Source organism: Ranitomeya imitator, chromosome 1 (assembly GCF_032444005.1).
Source record: "Ranitomeya imitator isolate aRanImi1 chromosome 1, aRanImi1.pri, whole genome shotgun sequence".
Taxonomy (NCBI): domain Eukaryota; kingdom Metazoa; phylum Chordata; class Amphibia; order Anura; family Dendrobatidae; genus Ranitomeya; species Ranitomeya imitator.
In genome coordinates, this window is record NC_091282.1 from 299,051,185 (window position 1) to 299,072,658 (window position 21,474).

The window sequence follows — 21,474 nt, forward strand, 5'->3', positions numbered from 1 at the left end:
AGCTATCGCCCGATATCTCTTCTCCCTTATGCCTCAAAATTACTGGAACAACATGTCCATCTTGAACTGTCCTCCCACCTCACCTCATGCTCCCTCTTTGACCGGTTACAATCTGGCTTCTGACCCCATAAAGTGACCAACGACCTACTGACTGCAAAGAGCAAGCGACACTACTCTGTCCTCCTTCTCCTGGACCTGTCATCTGCCTTTGACACTGTTGACCACTCCCTTCTGCTGCAGATCCTCTCATCTCTCGGCATCACAGACTTAGCCCTATCCTGGGTCTCGTCATATCTGACAGACCGGTGTTACTCAAGGCTTAGTCCTGGGACCCCTACTCTTCTGCATCTACACCTTCAGCCTGGGACAGCTCATAGAATCCCACGGTATGCAGTATCATCTCTACGCTGATGACACGGAGATCTACCTATCCAGACCTGACCTCACCTCCTTATTCACCAAAATCCCACACTGTCTGTCTGCTATCTTGGCCTTCTTTTATGCTCGCTTTCTAAAACTGAACATGGACAAAACAGAATTCATCATCTTTCCCCATCTCACTCTACCCCTCCACCAGACCTATCTATCAATGTCAGTGGCTGCTCACTTTTCCCAGTCCCACACACCCGGTGCCTCGGGGTGATCGTCGACTTTGCCCTCTCTTTCAAGCCACATATCCAAGCCCTCGCTTCCTCCTGCCGTCTCAAACTCAAAAATATCTCCCAGATCCATACATCTGTGACATGGTGTCCTGGTACTTACCTACATGCAACCTCCGATCCTCTTAAGATCTCTTCCTCTACTCCCCTCTCATCTCTTCTTCCCACAACCGCATCCAAGACTTCTCCCGTGCTTCCCCCATACTCTGGAACTCTCTACCACAACACATGAGACTCTCGCCTACCATAGAAACCTTCAAAAAGAACCTGAAAACTCACCTCTTCCGACAAGCCTACAGCCTGCAGTGATCCTCAGCCTACTGAACCACCACACAACCAGCTCTACCCTCTCCTAGTGTATCCTCACCCATACCCTGCAGACTGTGAGCCTTCGGGGCCAGGGTCCTCCCTCCTTATGCCTTATGAACCTGAAAACTCACCTCTTCCGACAAGCCTACAGCCTGCAGTGATCCTCAGCCTACTGAACCACCACACAACCAGCTCTACCCTCTCCTAGTGTATCCTCACCCATACCCTGCAGACTGTGAGCCTTCGGGGCCAGGGTCCTCCCTCCTTATGCCTTATGTACCTGAATGCCTTGTTTTTTGCCCATGTTTAATTGTATTTGTCTGTATTTGTCCCCTTTTCACATGTAAAGCGCCATGGAATAAATGGCACTATAAAAATGTATAATAATAATGTATATATATAAAGTCACCTTTATTGTGTATATTGCCATCCGTTATTATACACGGCGCTCTCTTGTTATGCATAGCACAATCCCTTACATATTGGATTACATAGAGGAGTGGGGAATCTTTTTTCTGTCAAGGGCCATTTGGATATTTATACCATTCATCGGGGGCCATACAAACTCTGTCCACAAAGTACATCCTGACTCTGGCACTGGTGTCAGGACGTAATCTTTCATTGCATGCCCTTCAGTGTTCAGTAGTGAACACTGCGTGTGGGCTAATAGAGCAAGAAGAAATTAATGAGCTTGTGGCAATAAAAATACAGCTTCTTGCCCAGGGCCTGATAAAAGGTCATTGAGGCGTGTACTATGGAGGACAGAGAATGAACTTCAATCCGATATTGCAGCCGGCATGCAGCCAGCGGGTAAGGAAAGGGTGAATCAAACACCCAAAAACCCCGCCTCCATGGCTGAAGATTGTTCCCTCCAAATTCAGGTGACAGTGTCCCTTTAAATAGTCAAAAAGGGAACTCACTAAGCTCAGCGCTGTACCTTGAGACTTTTTCTCACAGTGCGAGTGGTGACCTCATTGACGTCACCACAATTTATTGGCAGCTTCAGTGACCTGCAGTTACCTCAATGATGTCACTGCTAGTCACTGAGGCTGCACTCTCAGCAGCTCATTCTCCCATGGTGTTTGCATCTTGGCACTGTTCAGGTTGAAAACATTTTATTGCAGACATGGATTACGTCGTGGGACATCTTCACTTCGGACAGCTGAAGGATATGTTTATTTATTTTTTTTTTTACAGGAAATCGGGGCTTCAAAGGAATGGGTGTTAGGTGAGTATTTTTGTTACTATTTTATGGGTTTTTTTTTTACAGGGGATGAGGGCTTCAATGGAATAGGCGTAAGGTAAGTATAACTATGTTTATTTTTAAATAAAAAAGTGAAAGTGTGTATCTTTTTATTTCAAATAAAGGACGTTATACTGGCTGTGTGTTTATTTACATTAAGACTAAAATTTAGACAGTTCTCCATTACTAACTTGTGAGCTTGATGTCACCTGCAAATCAACGCTGCAGGGCAAGTGGGAAGAGCCAGGCAAAGCACCAGAATTGGTACATTTAACAGATGCGCCTTTTCTGAGGCGGCTGCGGGCTGCTATTTTTAGGCTTTGGGAGCCAATATCAATGGCCCCTTACCAACCTGAGAATACCAGCCCCCAGCTGTCTGCTTTAGCTTAGCTGGTTCTTTTTGATTTATTCCCTTCAAGTAATTATTTTTGTGTAAAAATATTTACTTTATTAAGAGCTGTATTCAATATTTCTGGAGGATAACAATAATAATCATCTGCGTGACAGCACGGTAAACACCTGGTGTTCGGGTGCTGCACCCAAACAGCGACACAAACTTCCTGGAAAAGTCTGTGTTCGGGGTCTGTGCCCAAACAGTAGGTGCTCAGTATGGACTTCAAACTTTACTGTTCGGATTCTCCTATCTCTAATCAGGACCAAAGATATGCGCCTGTGTTCAGATGCCTAACGTCATAAGATGTTTACGCATGCGCACTAGTAATCTCAAGGTGGGCATTACGTATCCATGCATATTATGTTACGTATATGATACCTATTACATACATATGTAAGACATTTGTCAATCAAAGTAAGTAAATATACTGCATTTGATTGTGGCAACCAATCAGGGCTGTAAATAAGCACCGGCGCTTATCCATTGGTTCATAAGAAAACGGTGTCCTCCAGCAATATTGAATACAGCTCTTAATAAAGTAAATACTGTGACTTGAAAAGAATTACTTGTAGGGAATAAATCAAAAAAGAAAATCAAAAATACCCAATTCGCATAATCACAGATTTGTATTCATATCTAAACATGGACGACATTATACACACTGCAATTAAAAGGCATTGGCACATAATAAAAGAGGATAAGGATTTAAAGCAGATAGCAAATCGAAAACCACTCTTATCTTACGGAAGATGCCATAATCGAGGTGACATATTAGTCAGACATAGGGTGTCAGTGACCAACATAAATTGGATAGACAAAAATAATCCAAATGTGAACACTGTTCTTTCTGCCAGTATCACACCACACATAATTCATTAAGAATAGGTCCCATTACCCCTAATGTAACCGATTTCATCTTTTGTATGTAATCTATCGCCTGTGCCAATTTTACTATATTGTCAAAACTATTTGACTTTTATTTATTTGTATCTGTGAACATTTTTGATCAATCAATACTAATAAAGGTTCCCGAAATTTGATAAAACATATACAGAAATGCCATTGAGCCTATCCTAGTACATTATGATTTGCAGGTCTGGAACAGGTGAAATAGGTGACCATAATAAGATATTACTAAAAAGAGAAGCTACAGTAAGTGCATCATAAATACAGTAGCCCGGGGCCCGCTATGTGTAAATGACAGATTAGATCTGTCCGTGTTCCTGTGTTTCAGTTTTTATGTTATTTTATATATTGTACTGATAATGTCATATTAGGCTGGTTTCACATTTGCGTTTTTTGCCGCAGCGTTTCTACCGCATATAAACGCATGCGTCGTGTTTTCCTATATTTAACATGAAAAACGCATGCGTTTTATTTGTTCGCGTTTTGCCGCGTTTGACGATGCATGCGTCGTTTCATTGCTTGCGGCTTGGCGCGGAAATGCAACATATAGTAATTTCTAGAGGCGACTATTTTCCGCCAGGAAACGCATGCGTTCGATTGCGCAAGGTTTGCGTAAAAAAAACGCATTGCTGTCTATGTAAACGCATGCGCTTTAAGCACATGCGTTTGGTTGCGTTTTTGAAAGCATGCGTTTCAATTGAGAAAACCATGTCTAGACACTGATAAGCCACCCCCACCATCAAGGTGATAAAAGGGAGGGTGTGGACAGTTGCAGGTCACTTCTCACCAGACTCTGAAGCAGACGAGACACAGACAGGCTACATCTTGGAGGATAACAAGACCCTGAACAATGTGAGTATATCCTAGCCAAGGCCTTTATTTTCGGTCTCTACATGTCCTAATTTCTGCCATTTCTTTCTTTCTACATGCATCAGAATGTCTTCTTCGGATTCTTCATCTGGTGAGGAGTTTCGGCCAGGACAGTCGGAGTGGAGCATGTCAGTGAGGTGAGTATTTGCCTCGTCAGATTGGTAAGTATTCACTGTCATATCGACACATGTGACAATTTGATTTTTCCTTTTTTTTTAGAGCTCTTCTACTGCAGCAGAGACAGGGCAGGAGCAGCGGAGTCAAGGTCCGGTGGGAAGACGGCAGCGGGTACGTATACAAGGCTGACTGTTTACTGTATCCTCAGTGTAATATTGTTGAATCTTCCTTTCTTTCCACTCGCATTTATTTACTTTTTTCTTCTGGAATCCTTTTGTATGTTGACTTTCCTATTCATGCCATTTCTCAGCATCTTTTTTCTTTGTTTTCCTTATGTAATTGAGCAAATTTTAATGACTTTCTTTAATTTTGAGGTTTCACAATGGGACGATGACTTGATAAAGAATGACCTCCTTGTCACCCTGGTCCAGGAGCGAGTCCCGTTGTGGGACAGCCGGGATCCACTGCACTCGAACAACACCACGATCCGGCGGTTATGGAATGAGGTGGCCCAAGCGATGTGGGATGGCTGGGACAACGCCCCGACACGGGTCCGAACTGGATTTGGTAAGTATTGCACTGCAGTGCGAAGCAGCAGAGACCTTGGCCGTGCTCACTCGACTGTGTGTGATGAAAGAAACTCTCAGGAGTTTCTCTCATTACAGACAGTTGTGTGAGCACGGCAAAAAGTCAATTTTCTGACCATAATGTCAAAACACAGTGGGCAAAGTCAAAACACGTTGGCGTTCGATGAAGGACCGCTTCAACAAGGACCTGCGTCAAGAGAGCCGTGTTCCCAGTGGTTCAGGAGCAAGGATCAGATGCTACAAATACCATCGCGTTCTGTCATTTTTAAGACCGGTCCTTGCCCAGAGAACGTAAGTATTTATCACATGCTTTAGGTTGTATTATATTGCCATAATCTGTATTTTTAAATTCAACAGGATTTTGAGTCTGGTAAATTTTTGATAATAATTTTCTTTTTCCTTTTTTCACAGCACATACAGCACGACTGTCGGCCCAGGTTCTGGAGCGGTCCTTCATCCGACAGCCACGGACCCGTCCCAGCCATCCAGCAACGCAGCAGCAAGTGGGCCTTCCTGTTGTGAATTCTGCTTTTGGGCTCCCTCCGGTGGTTTTAGGTGGTAATGCAGTTGTCCCTGGGCTGCAGTCTTGCACAGGTGTATCTAATGATTTCAATTCTGACTGGGGTATTTAGGTTTGCAGGACTCATTGGTCCTTGCCAGTTGTCAATGTTTCTTGGGAAGTGTTGGATCTTTGTCTGGCTTCTCCTGCTTAGCTGCCAATTCAGCAAAGATAAGTGTCTGTTTCTTTTTCTGTGGCACACAAGCTGTGTGCTTATATTCTGTGTTATTCATTTGTTTTCTCTTGTCCAGCTTAGACTGTGTCGGTGTTTTCTCAGTCTTGTTGGATTCTCTGGAGTTGCAGATATACGCTCCACATCTTTAGTTAGATGGTGGAGTTTTTGTATTTTCTGCTGTGGATATTTTTGGAAGGATTTTAATACTGACCGCCTAGTATCCTGTCTTATCCTTTCCTATTTTAGCTAGAGTGGCCTCTTTTGCTAAATCCTGTTTCCTGCCTGCGTGTGTCTTTTCCTCTACTACTCACAGTCAATATTTGTGGGGGGCTGCCTATCCTTTGGGATTCTGCTCTGAGGCAAGGTAGAATTCCTATTTCCATCTATAGGGGTATTTAGTTCTCCGGCTGTGTCGAGGTGTCTAGGATTTGTTAGGCACACCCCACGGCTACTTCTAGTTGTGGTGTTGAGATCAGGATTTGCGGTCAGTATAGTTACCACCTACTCCAGTGAAAGTTTTCATGCTGCTCCAAGGTCACCTGATCATAACAGTACAACTGGCCAAGAAACATTGACAACTGGCAAGGACCAATGAGTCCTGCAAACCTAAATACCCCAGTCAGAATTGCAATCAGTAGATACACCTGTCCAAGACTGCAGCCCAGGGACAACTGCATTACCACCTACAACCACCGGAGGGAGCCCAAAAGCAGAATTCACAACACCTTCCACACTAACTGGAGATCAGGAAGCTGGTCCATCAGGTGTTCCCCTTTCACAGTCCTCTTCCACTGCCCCTTTTTTGGGGGGGCTCCTCCCGGCAGCAGCAGAGGGCTTCGGACAGGTCACTCATGCTCGAGTTTTTGCACTTGAGCTCGGTTTTACACGAAGCAATCAATGTTTTGGGTGACAACATATGTTTCACATATCCTCTTGAATACACGTATCCAGGAGGTCACCAAAAACCTTGATTAAGTGAAAGCCAACCTCCAGAGGCCAGCACATAATTTTTTCAACCAAATTGAACAGGGCATGTCGGAACACCTTACTCCTGATCTCCAGCTGAGTGTCATGCAGGCGTGCAATGCTGCTTACGTGCAGGCTATGCAGCAGTCGGTATTTTCAGCAGACAGTGGCGGCATATCCAACTGTGCCTTCATTGTCACGATTAACTTCAATGCTGACCTCTGCTGCATACCACTGCACTGCCACCTCAATTCCTTCCACAGGCGGACACCACTACAGCGCCAGCACCATGCCGAGTGCAGTTGGACATCCCACCACCACCACTACCATGACATTCGCTGCTCCTGCTTGGACCTCCTCCACTGACACCACGATGCAGCAGGACCCTGGCATGGCCTTCCGTACCACCACCTCCACGATGCAGCAGGAACCTGGCATGGCCTTCCGTACCGCCACCTCCACGATGCAGCAGGACCCTGGTATGGCCTTCCGTACCGCCACCACCACGATGCAGCAGAACCCTGGCATGGCCTTTCGTACCGCCACCTCCACGATGCAGCAGGACCCTGGCATGGCCTTCCGCTCTACAAGCGCTATGGACTCTGGCATGGCTGCACGCTCTACGAGCACTATGGACTCTGGCATGGCTGCACGCTCTACGAGCACTATGGACTCTGGCATGGCTGCACGCTCTACGAGCACTATGGACTCTGGCATGGCTGCACGATCTACGAGCACTATGGACTCTGACACAGTGCAGCCGGACCCCGACAGGTCACCCGCCACCACGCCACACCATATGAGCCCACCAAGACCTCCCCCAACCAGGCAAACAAAAAAAAACCCAGAAAAAAAAGAGGACGCTTAGCATTCCTCCCCCTTCACCTACCAATGTGTCTGTAATGTCAGGTTTGTCTCACCCTTCCAGTGCGTCTCAAGCCTCTCATGTGTCAAGCCCCATCCCCGAACTTCCAGACCCTTCTAGTTTCATTGCCCCTTGTCCTGCCACCTCTGCGTCGTCCACGGTTAGCCAGGCCTCAGTTCTTCACACCCCCCGTTTACATCACTCTACCCCATGCCGGCGCAGTAAAAAATAATTTTTTGAGTTGTTAACAAAATAAAAAGTTTGATTTGCCACAATTATGTTTGGTTTATTGTGTCTTCTGCCGCCGGCAACACATACCGTGCGCCAAGAAACGTCGCCACACACTTACTCTTTGGGCCACATCATATCTCCAGTAGTTAAAAATAAAAAGACTGCAGCTTTGTGTGCCTTTAGTATACAGATATGAGGTGGGCCAAAAAATATTACATGTATCTCCATAATCTCTTTTTGTCTGTGCCTAGTGTGGCAGTCTGAAGAGAAAATGGTGGAAATACAGTGCCGACCTCTACTGAACAGGTCAGGTGTAAAAAAAACTCATTAGTTATGACACCTGACCTGTTGAGTAGAGAACTGCCTTGTATAACCATTTTCTCTTCTTTATACATAATCTATAACAAACAAATTGAGGAGACAATGGTGGTCACACGCTACATATCTATGCTCACCTGCACAGGTGTCAGAAATAGTGAATTCATGAGCCTGTATATGTTTATCATGAATTCATTATTTCTGACACCTGACTTGATGAGTATAGATAGTGTGACAGTGATTGTCTCTTCAGTTTGTGTCCAATGGATACAGAAGAGAATCATGACGCAATGACGTCAACAAGCTTACCAATAAAGCAACATGGCTGCCATTACTAGCAGTATGTGGCCAGTGTTTTATATCAGTATTTGTAAGCCAAAACAAGGAGTGGAACAATTAGAGGTAAATAATGATATTAACATAATAACTAGCACCTCTGCCTTTATCACCCACTCCTGGTTTTGGATTACAAAAACTGATATTAAATACAGATCAAATACTGCCAGTTTTAGGACAACCTTTGGAGAGGAAAAAGATAGGAGAGATGATCAACACAACCAAAACTAAAGTTTATTAATGAGAAATATTATTATAGAAAATTACTGGTACAGATGTAATTACAACATGACTTTTAAACAACATTGTCCTGCCATGACACACGTCCAATATCTGAATCAAAAAAGGCAGCAAATTGGTCCCGCATGTGACCAACGGCTGCAGTTGACCGCAGCGGGTGATGCTGGAAATCGGGAAGTGGGTGTGCAACTGGTTCATCCAGTTCAATGTTGGGTTGCTCCTTGGCCATTATATAATTGTGCAGAACCACACAGGCTTTGACCACCTCGTCGACTGTTTCCACTTTTAGATTTATGGCTGATGCAAGAATGCGCCATTTAGCGACCAGAATGCCAAAAGGTACACTCTATTGTTCTTCGGGCCCTGGTCAGTCTGTAGTTAAAGATCCTTCTAGTGTGGTTCAAGTCCCGACTGGAATATGGCTTCAGTAGGTTTTCACACATCTGGAAGGCCTCATCCCCAACCATAACAAATGGCATCGGTGGACCTTGAGTGTTGGGGAGAGGTTGTGGCGATAGAAAATTGAAATTGTTGCCATACACAAAGCGGCCCATATCCGAGTTCTTGAAAGTCTGGGAATCGTTGCCACGGCCAAAAGCTCCAATGTCCACGGCGATGAAGCGACAGTTTGCATCGGCTATTGCCATGAGCACCACAGAAAAATATTTTTTGTAATTGAAGTACTCCGATCCTGTCCTGGCTGGTTTGATAATGCGAATGTGCTTTCCATCCACCGCTCCTAAAGAGTTGGGGAAATCACACACATTCCAGAATTTTTCTGCAATTTCAAGCCACATGTCCAAGGTGGGTAGGGCTATAAACTCATCCCGGAGTACATTCCACAAAGCCCAGCAGGTGTCCGCAACTATTCCAGACAGGGTGGATATTCCAGGCCGGTATTGGAAGTGGAGGGATGATAAACTATCTCCGGTGGCCAGAAATCTGGAAGAAAAACAAACACAAAAAAAAAATACAATCTATTCTTTTTATGGTGTGGTTACAATAAAAAAAGAAAGGAAAATACACAAAAAAATACATGTCAGAAAACACTAAATTTGGACTGTCATTGGTTTAGATTTTGAACGTACCTTAATGTAACCAGCAGACGTTCCTCGGGTGGAATCGCTCTACGGAGCAGGGTGTCCTGTCGCCGTATGGCTCCTTGGGTTCGAGAAAGCAAATCCCGGAACGAGTCTTGTGACATTTGTGTGTATTCCTGGAATTTCTCCGGGTTGGCATTAAGCTCGGCATAGAGCGTGTGATAGGCTCCACGGCTCTCACGTAGTTCGATAATGGGGTGCCTCCAAAAACGCCTACGTTGTCTCCTTCTCCATCTTTCGCAATTTCTGTCTTGCTCCCAAGCAAAAGCACAGGCAAGAAACAGCTTGAAGCTGAAATCCAGGTTGAAATAAAAGCTCTCCATGCGAAGATCCATCATGACACAGGATACAGTAGCAAACTGTTAAAATTTCTATATATAGAGATCCCATCATACACGCCCTCTGTAGTCCCATTGGCAGTGTCTGGTTATCTTGATTTTTCTCTTGTGAAGGAATGGTGGAGGAAGAAATGGTGAAACGCAGAGATGTCCACCAGGAGAATAGCTTAAGGCTATGTGCACACGTTCAGGTTTTTTTGCGTTTTTTTCGTGCTAAAAACGCTATAAAAACTCATTAAAAAGGCATACATTATGCATTCTATCATTTAGAATGCATTCTGCATGTTTTGTGCACATGGATGCGTTTTTTTCCGCGAAAAAAACGCATCGCGGTAAAAAAAATGAGCATGTTCATTCTTTTTGCGGATTTTCGGCGTTTTTCCCGCAATTCTATGCATTTGGGAAAAAACGCACAAAAACGCATCAAAAACGCGTCAAAAACCACGTAAAAAAAACCGTGATAAAAACGCATGCGGATTTCTGGCAGAAATGTCCGGTTTTTGTCAGGAAAATTTCTGCCAGAAATCCTGACGTGTGCACATTATAAGTAAGATTACTCCGTACTTATCACGTTGATTATTACGGTATTTGGAATGGAACATGTTACCCCCTCCCCACTGAGGAAATACCTAAAAAATCTATATTAAGAATGCTTACATTTTATGTGCTGATCTAAAGATACTTCTTAGTCTTTTTCTTACCAACAAAAAAATCATATTTTACGTAGTCTTTTTTGCCGATAAAAAAATCGGATTTTACTTAGTATTGCCCTTGTATGAGATGCTTTATTTAATATATAGTTGGCTATGTATGTTTCTTCAACTTTTTACTTTATCTGGCCATTGTGCATTTGCACTTTACATTCCTTTATTAAATGTTGCTATGTGAATCACCCTAAGCATATGGCCACTATGGGCTTTTTTTCCAAATAATTTGAGACGTATATCACCCTCTATCTAGTCTTCTTCTATTAGTGTTTTTTTGTTCTCCTCTTTTTGATACTTTGCATGTTTTCCATTTTAATACAATATACATTTTCTGAGATTTTTAGTATTTTTTTTGCTTCTTTTGGGTTGTTCAGGAGATTTTAAAGACCTACCCTTGAAACAGGTCATCAATGTCACATCAGTGGGTGTCAAAGTTGCCAACCATCCAGAAATTTCAGGACAGTCTGTAAAAAAAATGTAAGCCATCCGTGATTTTTTTTTTAAGCCAAGGAAACTTATATGGACTGTTTTGACTGTAATTATCTTCATTTACAGTTTACTGTGAATGCAGATAATGTCTTCATACCAGAAACCTTGGCTGCAGATATGTTCCACTTGTAATCATAACAATTTATTATGGTTTTAATATAATTAATCTGTCCGTAAAAAATGTTGTCTGTCCATGATTTTTTGATAAGTAGTCCAGAAAAAGTAAAAATCAAAGTTGGCCACTCTCGGTGGGTGTCCAACACTGAGCACCACAATGGTCAGGTGTTTGCACCTTCCATGGTGGCTGTACGTAACTTGGACAGCACAACTTTGGATACTATGTGGTGGCTGTTCTTGGGTACTGTATCAACAAATGAGCTTCAGAGTCCGAGAAAGACCACTACACGGTGTACAGAGCTGTGCTGTCCTGGCATTGTACACTGTGGACAACCATAGGAGCTGCAAACCAGATTGGTGAGGGTGCTGGCTGTCAGGCCCTCACCAATCTTACACTGATGTCCTATACTAAAGATAAGTCATCGATATCCAAGTCCTGGACAACCTCTGTAATGTATTGAATGCGTGCAATGACAATGTACACAATTATAGTGCAAACAGTTGCATAGGATGGAATTTTATTCCCCGGAGCGGATCTGAACAGTCTTATAATGTCTTTCCACAAAAGTCAAAATTGCTCTAATACAAAAGAATCAGGGTGGCTGTTAAAATCCGGCATATTTTGATTATAGAGCTTCCTGACGTAAGATGTCGGATTGCTTGATATTCTTGGATGCGACTGCTTTGTATCAACCCATAATGGATAACTAAACTGACATTCCTGTAAGAGAGAGGTCTAGAAATGTTCTATTTCTTAATATTTAACAGAGAAAAGACTGGAATCAATATCTTATATGCGAGCATGGAAGAGAAGCAGAGATTGGTAAGTTCCTGAGGGGGGTATGTACCTGGCATATGGGAATTACACATTTATACATTGATTGGAATATCTCGCTTGCGGATTATGTGAAAAAGTACAAATCATAGGAGATGCTCCTACTGATGACCCATGTAAATAACTTAGCTCGCCACGCTGCAGCAATGCCAGGTCTAGGTGGTCATCATACTGTTTGAGGTCATGGGGCCATACGGGACAGTAGCATAGGTATGTTGCTCCTGATTGCTGCTCCCAGTTGTAGTGGTCTCACCCTCTACCTTGGTGTTAAATCTGCCATTATCTGTTCATTATTTATGTGATATTTGATGTGCGTTGTTTGACTATGCTGTAAGTTTGTGTATCCTTCTGACCTCATTTGTTTATGACCTCCTCCTTGTTCTTGGCTGGTTTTCATGTATTAGTTTGTACTGTTTTAGCTACTATACTTTTCTGCTTCCACATCAGCTGGTTTTTGCTGCATGAGTAAACTTGAGTAATCATCCAATCCATTTTGTTTTTATACTGTTCCACCATAATCAGACGGCCATATTATATTTATATACGTGGGATAACCGGCTCGCCTGTCCCAGTAAGTGCACAGGATCTCAAATCGAGCAAATCGAGAAATCCTAAAGAAAGCAGACTCAGAACATCAAAGTAACTGTATACTTTATTTTCTTTCCAGAAGATCTAACCCAAGGATTGTCAAAAATCCAAAACCGGAAATAAAAGTCCCTTAGGATAGTAAAATGATTGACACGCTTCAAAGCATAACACTTACCAGTGATGGGCGAGCGTGCTCGGAACTCGTCGATTATATGGGTATACTGGCCCTATGATTTTCAGCCACTAAACATGCGGGGATTGCCTGACAATCACGGTAATGCTATAGCCATGTTAGTTACTGGTATTACAGTGATTGGCCAGCCTCACAGATTCATCGGGTCTATATAAGACCTGGTGGCGCCATGCTTGGTGCATTGTACCCGAAAATAGTGAAGGGAGTATTTTCATGGCTTTCACTTGGTGTTGGTGCTGCGTGGCGGCCATTGTTGCTGTGGTTTGTGAGCTTGTGGGGAGATGCGTTCTGGAGTCATGGGGACTCAGTGTTGCAGAATGGGTACTGTGAGGCACCAGGCCGCCTTCCCTGCTTGTGCATGGTCATTGTTATTGTGGTTAACGCACAATGCCACTCCTTTAAGGCAATAAAAGTTAGGACCCACTGAGAGGTTCGCCATGGTGTGGCCGTGGGCTTCATACAGTCTAATCAGAATGTTAAACCAAGAACATCCTGTTAGGTAATGTCTATTTTTGCCTAGTGGCATTAAACCAATGTATGACTTTTTTGGCGGTGTGATCCATGCTCTTTATTTAATTTTGGGCCAGGCTGGAGGGACCTGGGTTTGATGCGGGATATCACTATGTATGTAATTGGTGGTGTGGAATCAGTGGGCCAGTCATTTAGCCCTTTAACCCCTCTCTGATCTTAGACATACTATCCCGTCGAGGTGCCCTGGGCCTATCTGACCCTCGACGGGATAGTACGTCATAGCGATCAGCCGCGCTCACGGCTGCCTATCGCAGCTGACATCCGGCACTATGTGCCAGGAGCGGTCACAGACCGCCCCCGGCACATTAACCCCCGGCACACCACGATCGAACATGATCGCGGTGTGCTGGCGGTGCAGGGAAGCGTCGCGCAGGGAGGGGGCTCCCTGCGGGCTTCCCTGAGCCCCCCGCAGCAACGTGATGTGATCGCGTTGCTGCGAGGGTCTCCCTACCTCCCTCCCTGCTCCAGGCCCGGATCCAAGATGGCCGCGGCATCTTGCAGGGAGGGAGGTGGCTTCACAGAGCCTGCTCAGAAACAAGTGATTCCGCAGGTGATCATTGAACCGTGCGGATTCACTGCGTCCAATACATTGTACGGGTGGAGTTTATTTTGCGGAGACAAAGATAAATTGACATGCTGCTCTCTGGAATGCGGGCTTCTGTGCACGCATAATGGCAATGGGATTCCTTGAAATCCCATCCACTATGCTGTAACATCTGGCTGCTGAACAAGTACGCAACGTCCAAACCCACATTATTTGCTGACTGTGCAACCTTACTCTGGCTGAGGAAGAATGATTGGTACAGATAGTCCTCGATACAGTATAAGGCAGGACCCATATAGTATAATGCACTCCCCATGGTCCTTGATAGAGTATAATGCAGCTCCCCTCAAAGAGTATACTGAAGCCCACCTCAGGAGTATAACGCAGCCCCGCACACACAGAATTCAGCCCCCCCCACACACAGTATAATGCAGCCCCCCAGAGAATTATACTGAGCTGCGTACTGTACCAGAGCTGCGTACAGTATACTGGCCACACAGTGCTCCATACTGTATAATGGCCACACAGTGCTCCATACTGTATAATGGCCACACAGTGCTCCATACTGTATAATGGCCCCACATGGTGCTCTATACTGTATAATGGCCACACATGGTGCTCAATACTGTATAATGGCCACACATGGTGCTCAATACTGTATAATGGCCCCACATGAAGATGCCAGTGTACAGTCGGGGCTGTAGATGTGTCGCAGCAGCTCTGCATACAATGCAGGCAAAGATTTCACCACCTGTAGCTGTCCACAATGCTGCCTCACAGATCCTGCACATTGCAGTGTAGACCAACTCTGTGAACTCTGCATGCACTCAGACACCACTATCTACTGGCTCCACTCCATAACTGCTGTAGTATATAAAGGATACGTATATATACTGTGCTTATGACTAACAGGCTGCACTGGATTGCTCTCCTTCTTGTTCCCCTGCTGCTCTGACTTCTGCAGAGCGTCTCATATGCTCCACTGCTGAAACACACTGAGTCAGGCTGCCGTCACACTAGCAGTATTTGGTCAGTATTTTACATCAGTATTTATAAGCCAAAACCAGGAGTGGGTGATAAATACAGAAGTGGTGCATATGTTTCTATTATACTTTTCCTCTATTTGTTCCACTCCTGGTTTTGGCTTACAAATACTGATGTAAAATACTGACCAAATACTGCGAGTGTGACCGCAGCATCAGAGTGATGGCAGAGGGAGCGTCATATGACGCTCTCTCCTCCGTCACTGCTTTCAACTTTATCGGCATCTATGATGCCGATAAGTTAAATGCACGATGGGGAGAGGGGCGGCGCAAGCCCCCCTTACTCAGGGGCCCCATAGCGGCCACTGGATGGGGGCCCCTGGATGAGCTGCCTGCCCCTAATGCCGGCAATATACTATGTGACTGGGCAGTATACTATGTGTCCGTGCTGTATACTACGTGGCTCTGTGCTGTATACTACGTCGCTGTGCAATATACTATGTGGCTGGGGAATATACGTCACTGGGCAATATACTATGTGTCTGTGCTGTATACTACGTGGCTCTGTGCTGTATACTACGTCGCTGTGCAATATACTACGTGGCTGGGCAATATAGTACGTCGCTGGGCAATATACTACATAGCTGGGCAATATACTACGTGGCTGGCCAATATACTATGTGGGCTGTGCAATATACTACGTGGACATGCATATTCTAGAATACTCGATGCGTTACAATCGGGCCACCATCTAGTGTAACATATACACCGTCCTCTCTCCCTATAGAACACATATACACCATCCTGTCTCCCTATGTAACACACATACACCGTCCTGTCTCCCTATATAACACATATACACCGTCCTGTCTCCCTATGTAACACATATATAGGGAGACAGGACGGTGTATATGTGTTACATAGGGAGACAGGACGGTGTATATGTGTTATAGGGAGACAGGACGGTGTATATGTGTTCTATAGGGAGACAGGACGGTGTGTGTGTGTTATATAGGGAGACAGGACGGTGTATGTGTGTTACATAGGGAGACAGGACGGTGTATGTGTGTTACATAGGGAGACAGGACGGTGTATGTGTGTTACATAGGGAGACAGGACGGTGTATGTGTGTTACATAGGGAGACAGGACGGTGTATGTGTGTTACATGGGGAGACAGGATGGTGTATGTGTGTTCTATAGGGAGACAGGACGGTGTATATGTGTTACATAGGGAGACAGGACGGTGTATATGTGTTACATAGGGAGACAGGACGGTGTATATGTGTTATATAGGGAGACAGGACGGTGTATATGTGTTATAGGGAGACAGGACGGTGTATATGTGTTCTATAGGGAGACAGGACGGTGTGTATGTTATATAGGGAGACAGGAAGTGTATGTGTGTTACATAGGGAGACAGGACGGTGTATGTGTTACATAGGGAGACAGGACGGTGTATGTGTGTTACATAGGGAGACAGGACGGTGTATGTGTGTTACATAGGGAGACAGGACGGTGTATATGTGTTCTATAGGGAGACAGGACGGTGTGTATGTGTTCTATAGGGAGACAGGACGGTGTATAACACATACACACCGTCCTGTCTCCCTATAGAACACATATACACCGTCCTGTCTCCCTATAACACATATACACCATCCTGTCTCCCTATATAACACATATACACCGTCGTGTCTCCCTATGTAACACATATACACCGTCCTGTCTCCCTATGTAACACATATACACCGTCCTGTCTCCCTATGTAACACACATACACCGTCCTGTCTCCCTATGTAACACACATACACCGTCCTGTCTCCCTATATAACACATACACACCGTCCTGTCTCCCTATATAACACATACACACCGTCCTGTCTCCCTATATAACACATACACACCGTCCTGTCTCCCTATATAACACATATACACCGTCCTGTCTCCCTATGTAACACATATACACCGTACTGTCTCCCTATAACACATATACACCGTCCTGTCTCCCTATAACACATATACACCGTCCTGTCTCCCTATATAACACATACACCGTCCTGTCTCCCTATATAACACATATACACCGTCCTGTCTCCCTATATAACACATATACACTGTCCTGTCTCCCTATAACACATATACACCGTCCTGTCTCCCTATATAACACATATACACCATCCTGTCTCCCTATGTAACACATATACACCGTCCTGTCTCCCTATGTAACACATATACACCGTCCTGTCTCCCTATGTAACACACATACACCGTCCTGTCTCCCTATGTAACACACATACACCGTCCTGTCTCCCTATGTAACACATACACCGTCCTGTCTCCCTATGTAACACACATACACCGTCCTGTCTCCCTATGTAACACACATACACCGTCCTGTCTCCCTATATAACACATATACACGTCCTGTCTCCCTATATAACACATACACACCGTCCTGTCTCCCTATATATCAATTCAATTCAAATGAGCTTTATTGGCAGGACTAAGTACATGTTAGCATTGCCAAAGCATATGGTAAAAAAACGGGGGTGGGGGAGGGGGGCATATAGAGGTCCAGGGAATATCAAATTCCTTTTAGAGGATAGGGGATATTTCCAGGGTGGGGTATAGGAGTCCATGACATATCAGGCTCTTTAGTCGGGGGATAGGGATTATATAACACATACACACCGTCCTGTCTCCCTATATAACACATACACACCGTCCTGTCTCCCTATATAACACATATACACCGTCCTGTCTCCCTATATAACACATATACACCGTCCTGTCTCCCTATATAACACATATACACCGTCCTGTCTCCCTATATAACACACATACACCGTCCTGTCTCCCTATATAACACACATACACGTCCTGTCTCCCTATATAACACATATACACCGTCCTGTCTCCCTATATAACACATATACACCGTCCTGTCTCACCATTTTAACACATATACACCGTCCTGTCTCCCTATATAACACATATACACCGTCCTGTCGCCCTATAACACATATACACCGTCCTGTCTCCCTATATAACACATATACACGGTCCTGTCTCCCTATATAACACATATACACCGTCCTGTCTCCCTATATAACACTTATACACCATCCTGTCTCCCTATATAACACTTATACACCGTCCTGTCTCCCTATATAACACTTATACACCATCCTGTCTCCCTATATAACACTTATACACCATCCTGTCTCCCTATATAACACTTATACACCGTCCTGTCTCCCTATAGAACACATATACACCGTCCTGTCTCCCTATAACACATATATACCGTCCTGTCTCCCTATATAACACATATACACCGTCCTGTCTCCCTATATAACACTTATACACCGTCCTGTCTCCCTATAGAACACATATACACCGTCCTGTCTCCCTATAGAACACATATACACCGTCCTGTCTCCCTATAACACATATATACCGTCCTGTCTCCCTATATAACACATATACACCGTCCTGTCTCCCTATATAACACTTATACACCGTCCTGTCTCCCTATAGAACACATATACACCGTCCTGTCTCCCTATAACACATATACACCGTCCTGTCTCCCTATATAACACATATACACCGTCCTGTCTCCCTATATAACACTTATACACCGTCCTGTCTCCCTATAGAACACATATACACCGTCCTGTCTCCCTATAGAACACATATACACCGTCCTGTCTCCCTATAACACATATATACCGTCCTGTCTCCCTATATAACACATATACACCGTCCTGTCTCCCTATATAACACTTATACACCGTCCTGTCTCCCTATAGAACACATATACACCGTCCTGTCTCCCTATAACACATATATACCGTCCTGTCTCCCTATATAACACATATACACCGTCCTGTCTCCCTATATAACACTTATACACCGTCCTGTCTCCCTATAGAACACATATACACCGTCCTGTCTCCCTATAACACATATATACCGTCCTATCTCCCTATATAACACATATACACCGTCCTGTCTCCCTATATAACACTTATACACCGTCCTGTCTCCCTATAGAACACATATACACCGTCCTGTCTCCCTATAGAACACATATACACCGTCCTGTCTCCCTATAACACATATATACCGTCCTGTCTCCCTATATAACACATATACACCGTCCTGTCTCCCTATATAACACTTATACACCGTCCTGTCTCCCTATAGAACACATATACACCGTCCTGTCTCCCTATAACACATATATACCGTCCTGTCTCCCTATATAACACATATACACCGTCCTGTCTCCCTATATAACACTTATACACCGTCCTGTCTCCCTATAGAACACATATACACCGTCCTGTCTCCCTATAACACATATACACCGTCTTGTCTCCCTATATAACACTTATACACCGTCCTGTCTCCCTATAGAACACATATACACCGTCCTGTCTCCCTATATAACACATATACACCGTCCTGTCTCCCTATATAACACATATACACTGTCCTGTCTCCCTATATAACACATATACACCGTCCTGTCTCCCTATATAACACATATACACCGTCCTGTCTCCCTATAGAACACATATACACCGTCCTGTCTCCCTATAGAACACATATACACCGTCCTGTCTCCGTATATAACACATATACACCGTCCTGTCTCCCTATAACACATATACACCGTCCTGTCTCCCTATATAACACTTATACACCGTCCTGTCTCCCTATAGAACACATACACCGTCCTGTCTCCCTATGTAACACACATACACCGTCCTGTCTCCCTATATAACACTTATACACCGTCCTGTCTCCCTATAGAACACATACACCGTCCTGTCTCCCTATAGAACACATATACACCGTCCTGTCTCCGTATATAACACATATACACCGTCCTGTCTCCCTATAGAACACATATACACCGTCCTGTCTCCGTATATAACACATATACACCGTCCTGTCTCCCTATAACACATATACACCGTCTTGTCTCCCTATATAACACATATACACCGTCCTGTCTCCCTATAACACATATATGCCGTCCTGTCTCCCTATAACACATATACACCGTCCTGTCTCCCTATAGAACACATATACACCGTCCTGTCTCCCTATAGAACACATATACACCGTCCTGTCTCCCTATAGAACACATATACACCGTCCTGTCTCCCTATAACACATATATACCGTCCTGTCTCCCTATATAACGCTGAGGCATCACTACGTCTATGTGTAGCAGAGATCACCCTACGACCGGTATCAATGGCGGCCAAGGTCACTCCCCGTCTTGCCAGTCTATCTGTGGCCTGTGCCAGGCGCCGGTGACACTCCAGCACGAGGATACCGCCCGTCATCAGCACCAGCTTCTTTGAGCTTCCGGGAACCGAGCAGCCCTTCCCGCCGGTCCCCCAGCTCATGGATGAAGAGGGTGAAGACGAGGAGGAGACTCAGCCTCCAAGCAGTGCACGGAAACCGGTAACCTGGGAGGCGGTGTGTGAACGTCGTGCGTGGTGACATCCGTGAGCTTCCCGGTCAGGGCCGCCGTGATGAGCAGCAGCAGCTGGGAACATCCATGGATGGGCCATTTAACCCTTCGGAGCCCGGAGCACCCTGCCGCGCTTACATTAGCGCTGTCAGTGTGGGGCCTCTGGCCGTATTTGTCAACCGGATGGACAGATTAGGGTCATAGTTGGGTGCAGATGCTTTTCGTTCTGAGACACTGTGGGGTGAGGTATTCCAGGTCTTTGCCAGGGCCCAGGGGCAAAGTCTCAACTACAGCGGATGTGACCACTGCAGCCACTCTGTAGAGCTGCTGGGCTCAGTGATCGGTTGCAGCGGTCACGTGCTGTTGACAAGGAGGCAGCATTCTTCCTGGGGAGGGTGAACAATGGCTCTTTTTATTTCAATCTGAATCTGTCACCAGGGTTTTGCCACCTAAGGCTTCTTCCACACTTGCGTCGGTACAGGGCCGTCGTACCGACGTACGTTGTGCAAATTCGTTTTTTCGTGCCGACGGTCCGCCAAAACTCGACGCATCCAGTGCACGACGGACGCGACATATAGCCATACGTCGCGATCCGTCGGCAATACAAGTCTATGGCAAAAAAAAAACGCATCCTGCGGGCACATTTGCAGGATCCATTTTTTGCCCAAAACGACGCATTGCAACGGAGGCCAAACGACGCAAGTGTGAAAGAGGCCTAATCTGAGAGCAGTATAATTCCTGTTTTATCAGCAGAAGATTATCACTAGAGGACTAGT

The 21,474-nt window shown here is 45.0% G+C and overlaps 1 protein-coding gene across 3 annotated transcripts in view; it reads left to right on the plus strand.

The window, feature by feature from the left end:
* LOC138670044 (solute carrier family 2, facilitated glucose transporter member 11-like) overlaps positions 1 to 21,474 on the plus strand; it is a 193,736-nt gene that overhangs the window by 98,708 nt on the left and 73,554 nt on the right. The window contains exon 1 of one of the 3 annotated variants that reach the window (XM_069757054.1): positions 12,313 to 12,349. The exons of 1 other annotated variant lie outside the window; for it this stretch is intronic. In XM_069757054.1, coding sequence (XP_069613155.1) covers positions 12,329 to 12,349 — 21 coding nt within the window. In that variant the 5' untranslated portion in view covers positions 12,313 to 12,328. Of the gene's footprint in view, positions 1 to 12,312; positions 12,350 to 20,545; positions 20,689 to 21,474 lie in introns of those variants that run through there. One more of the 3 variants, XM_069757036.1, reaches the window with a different exon arrangement.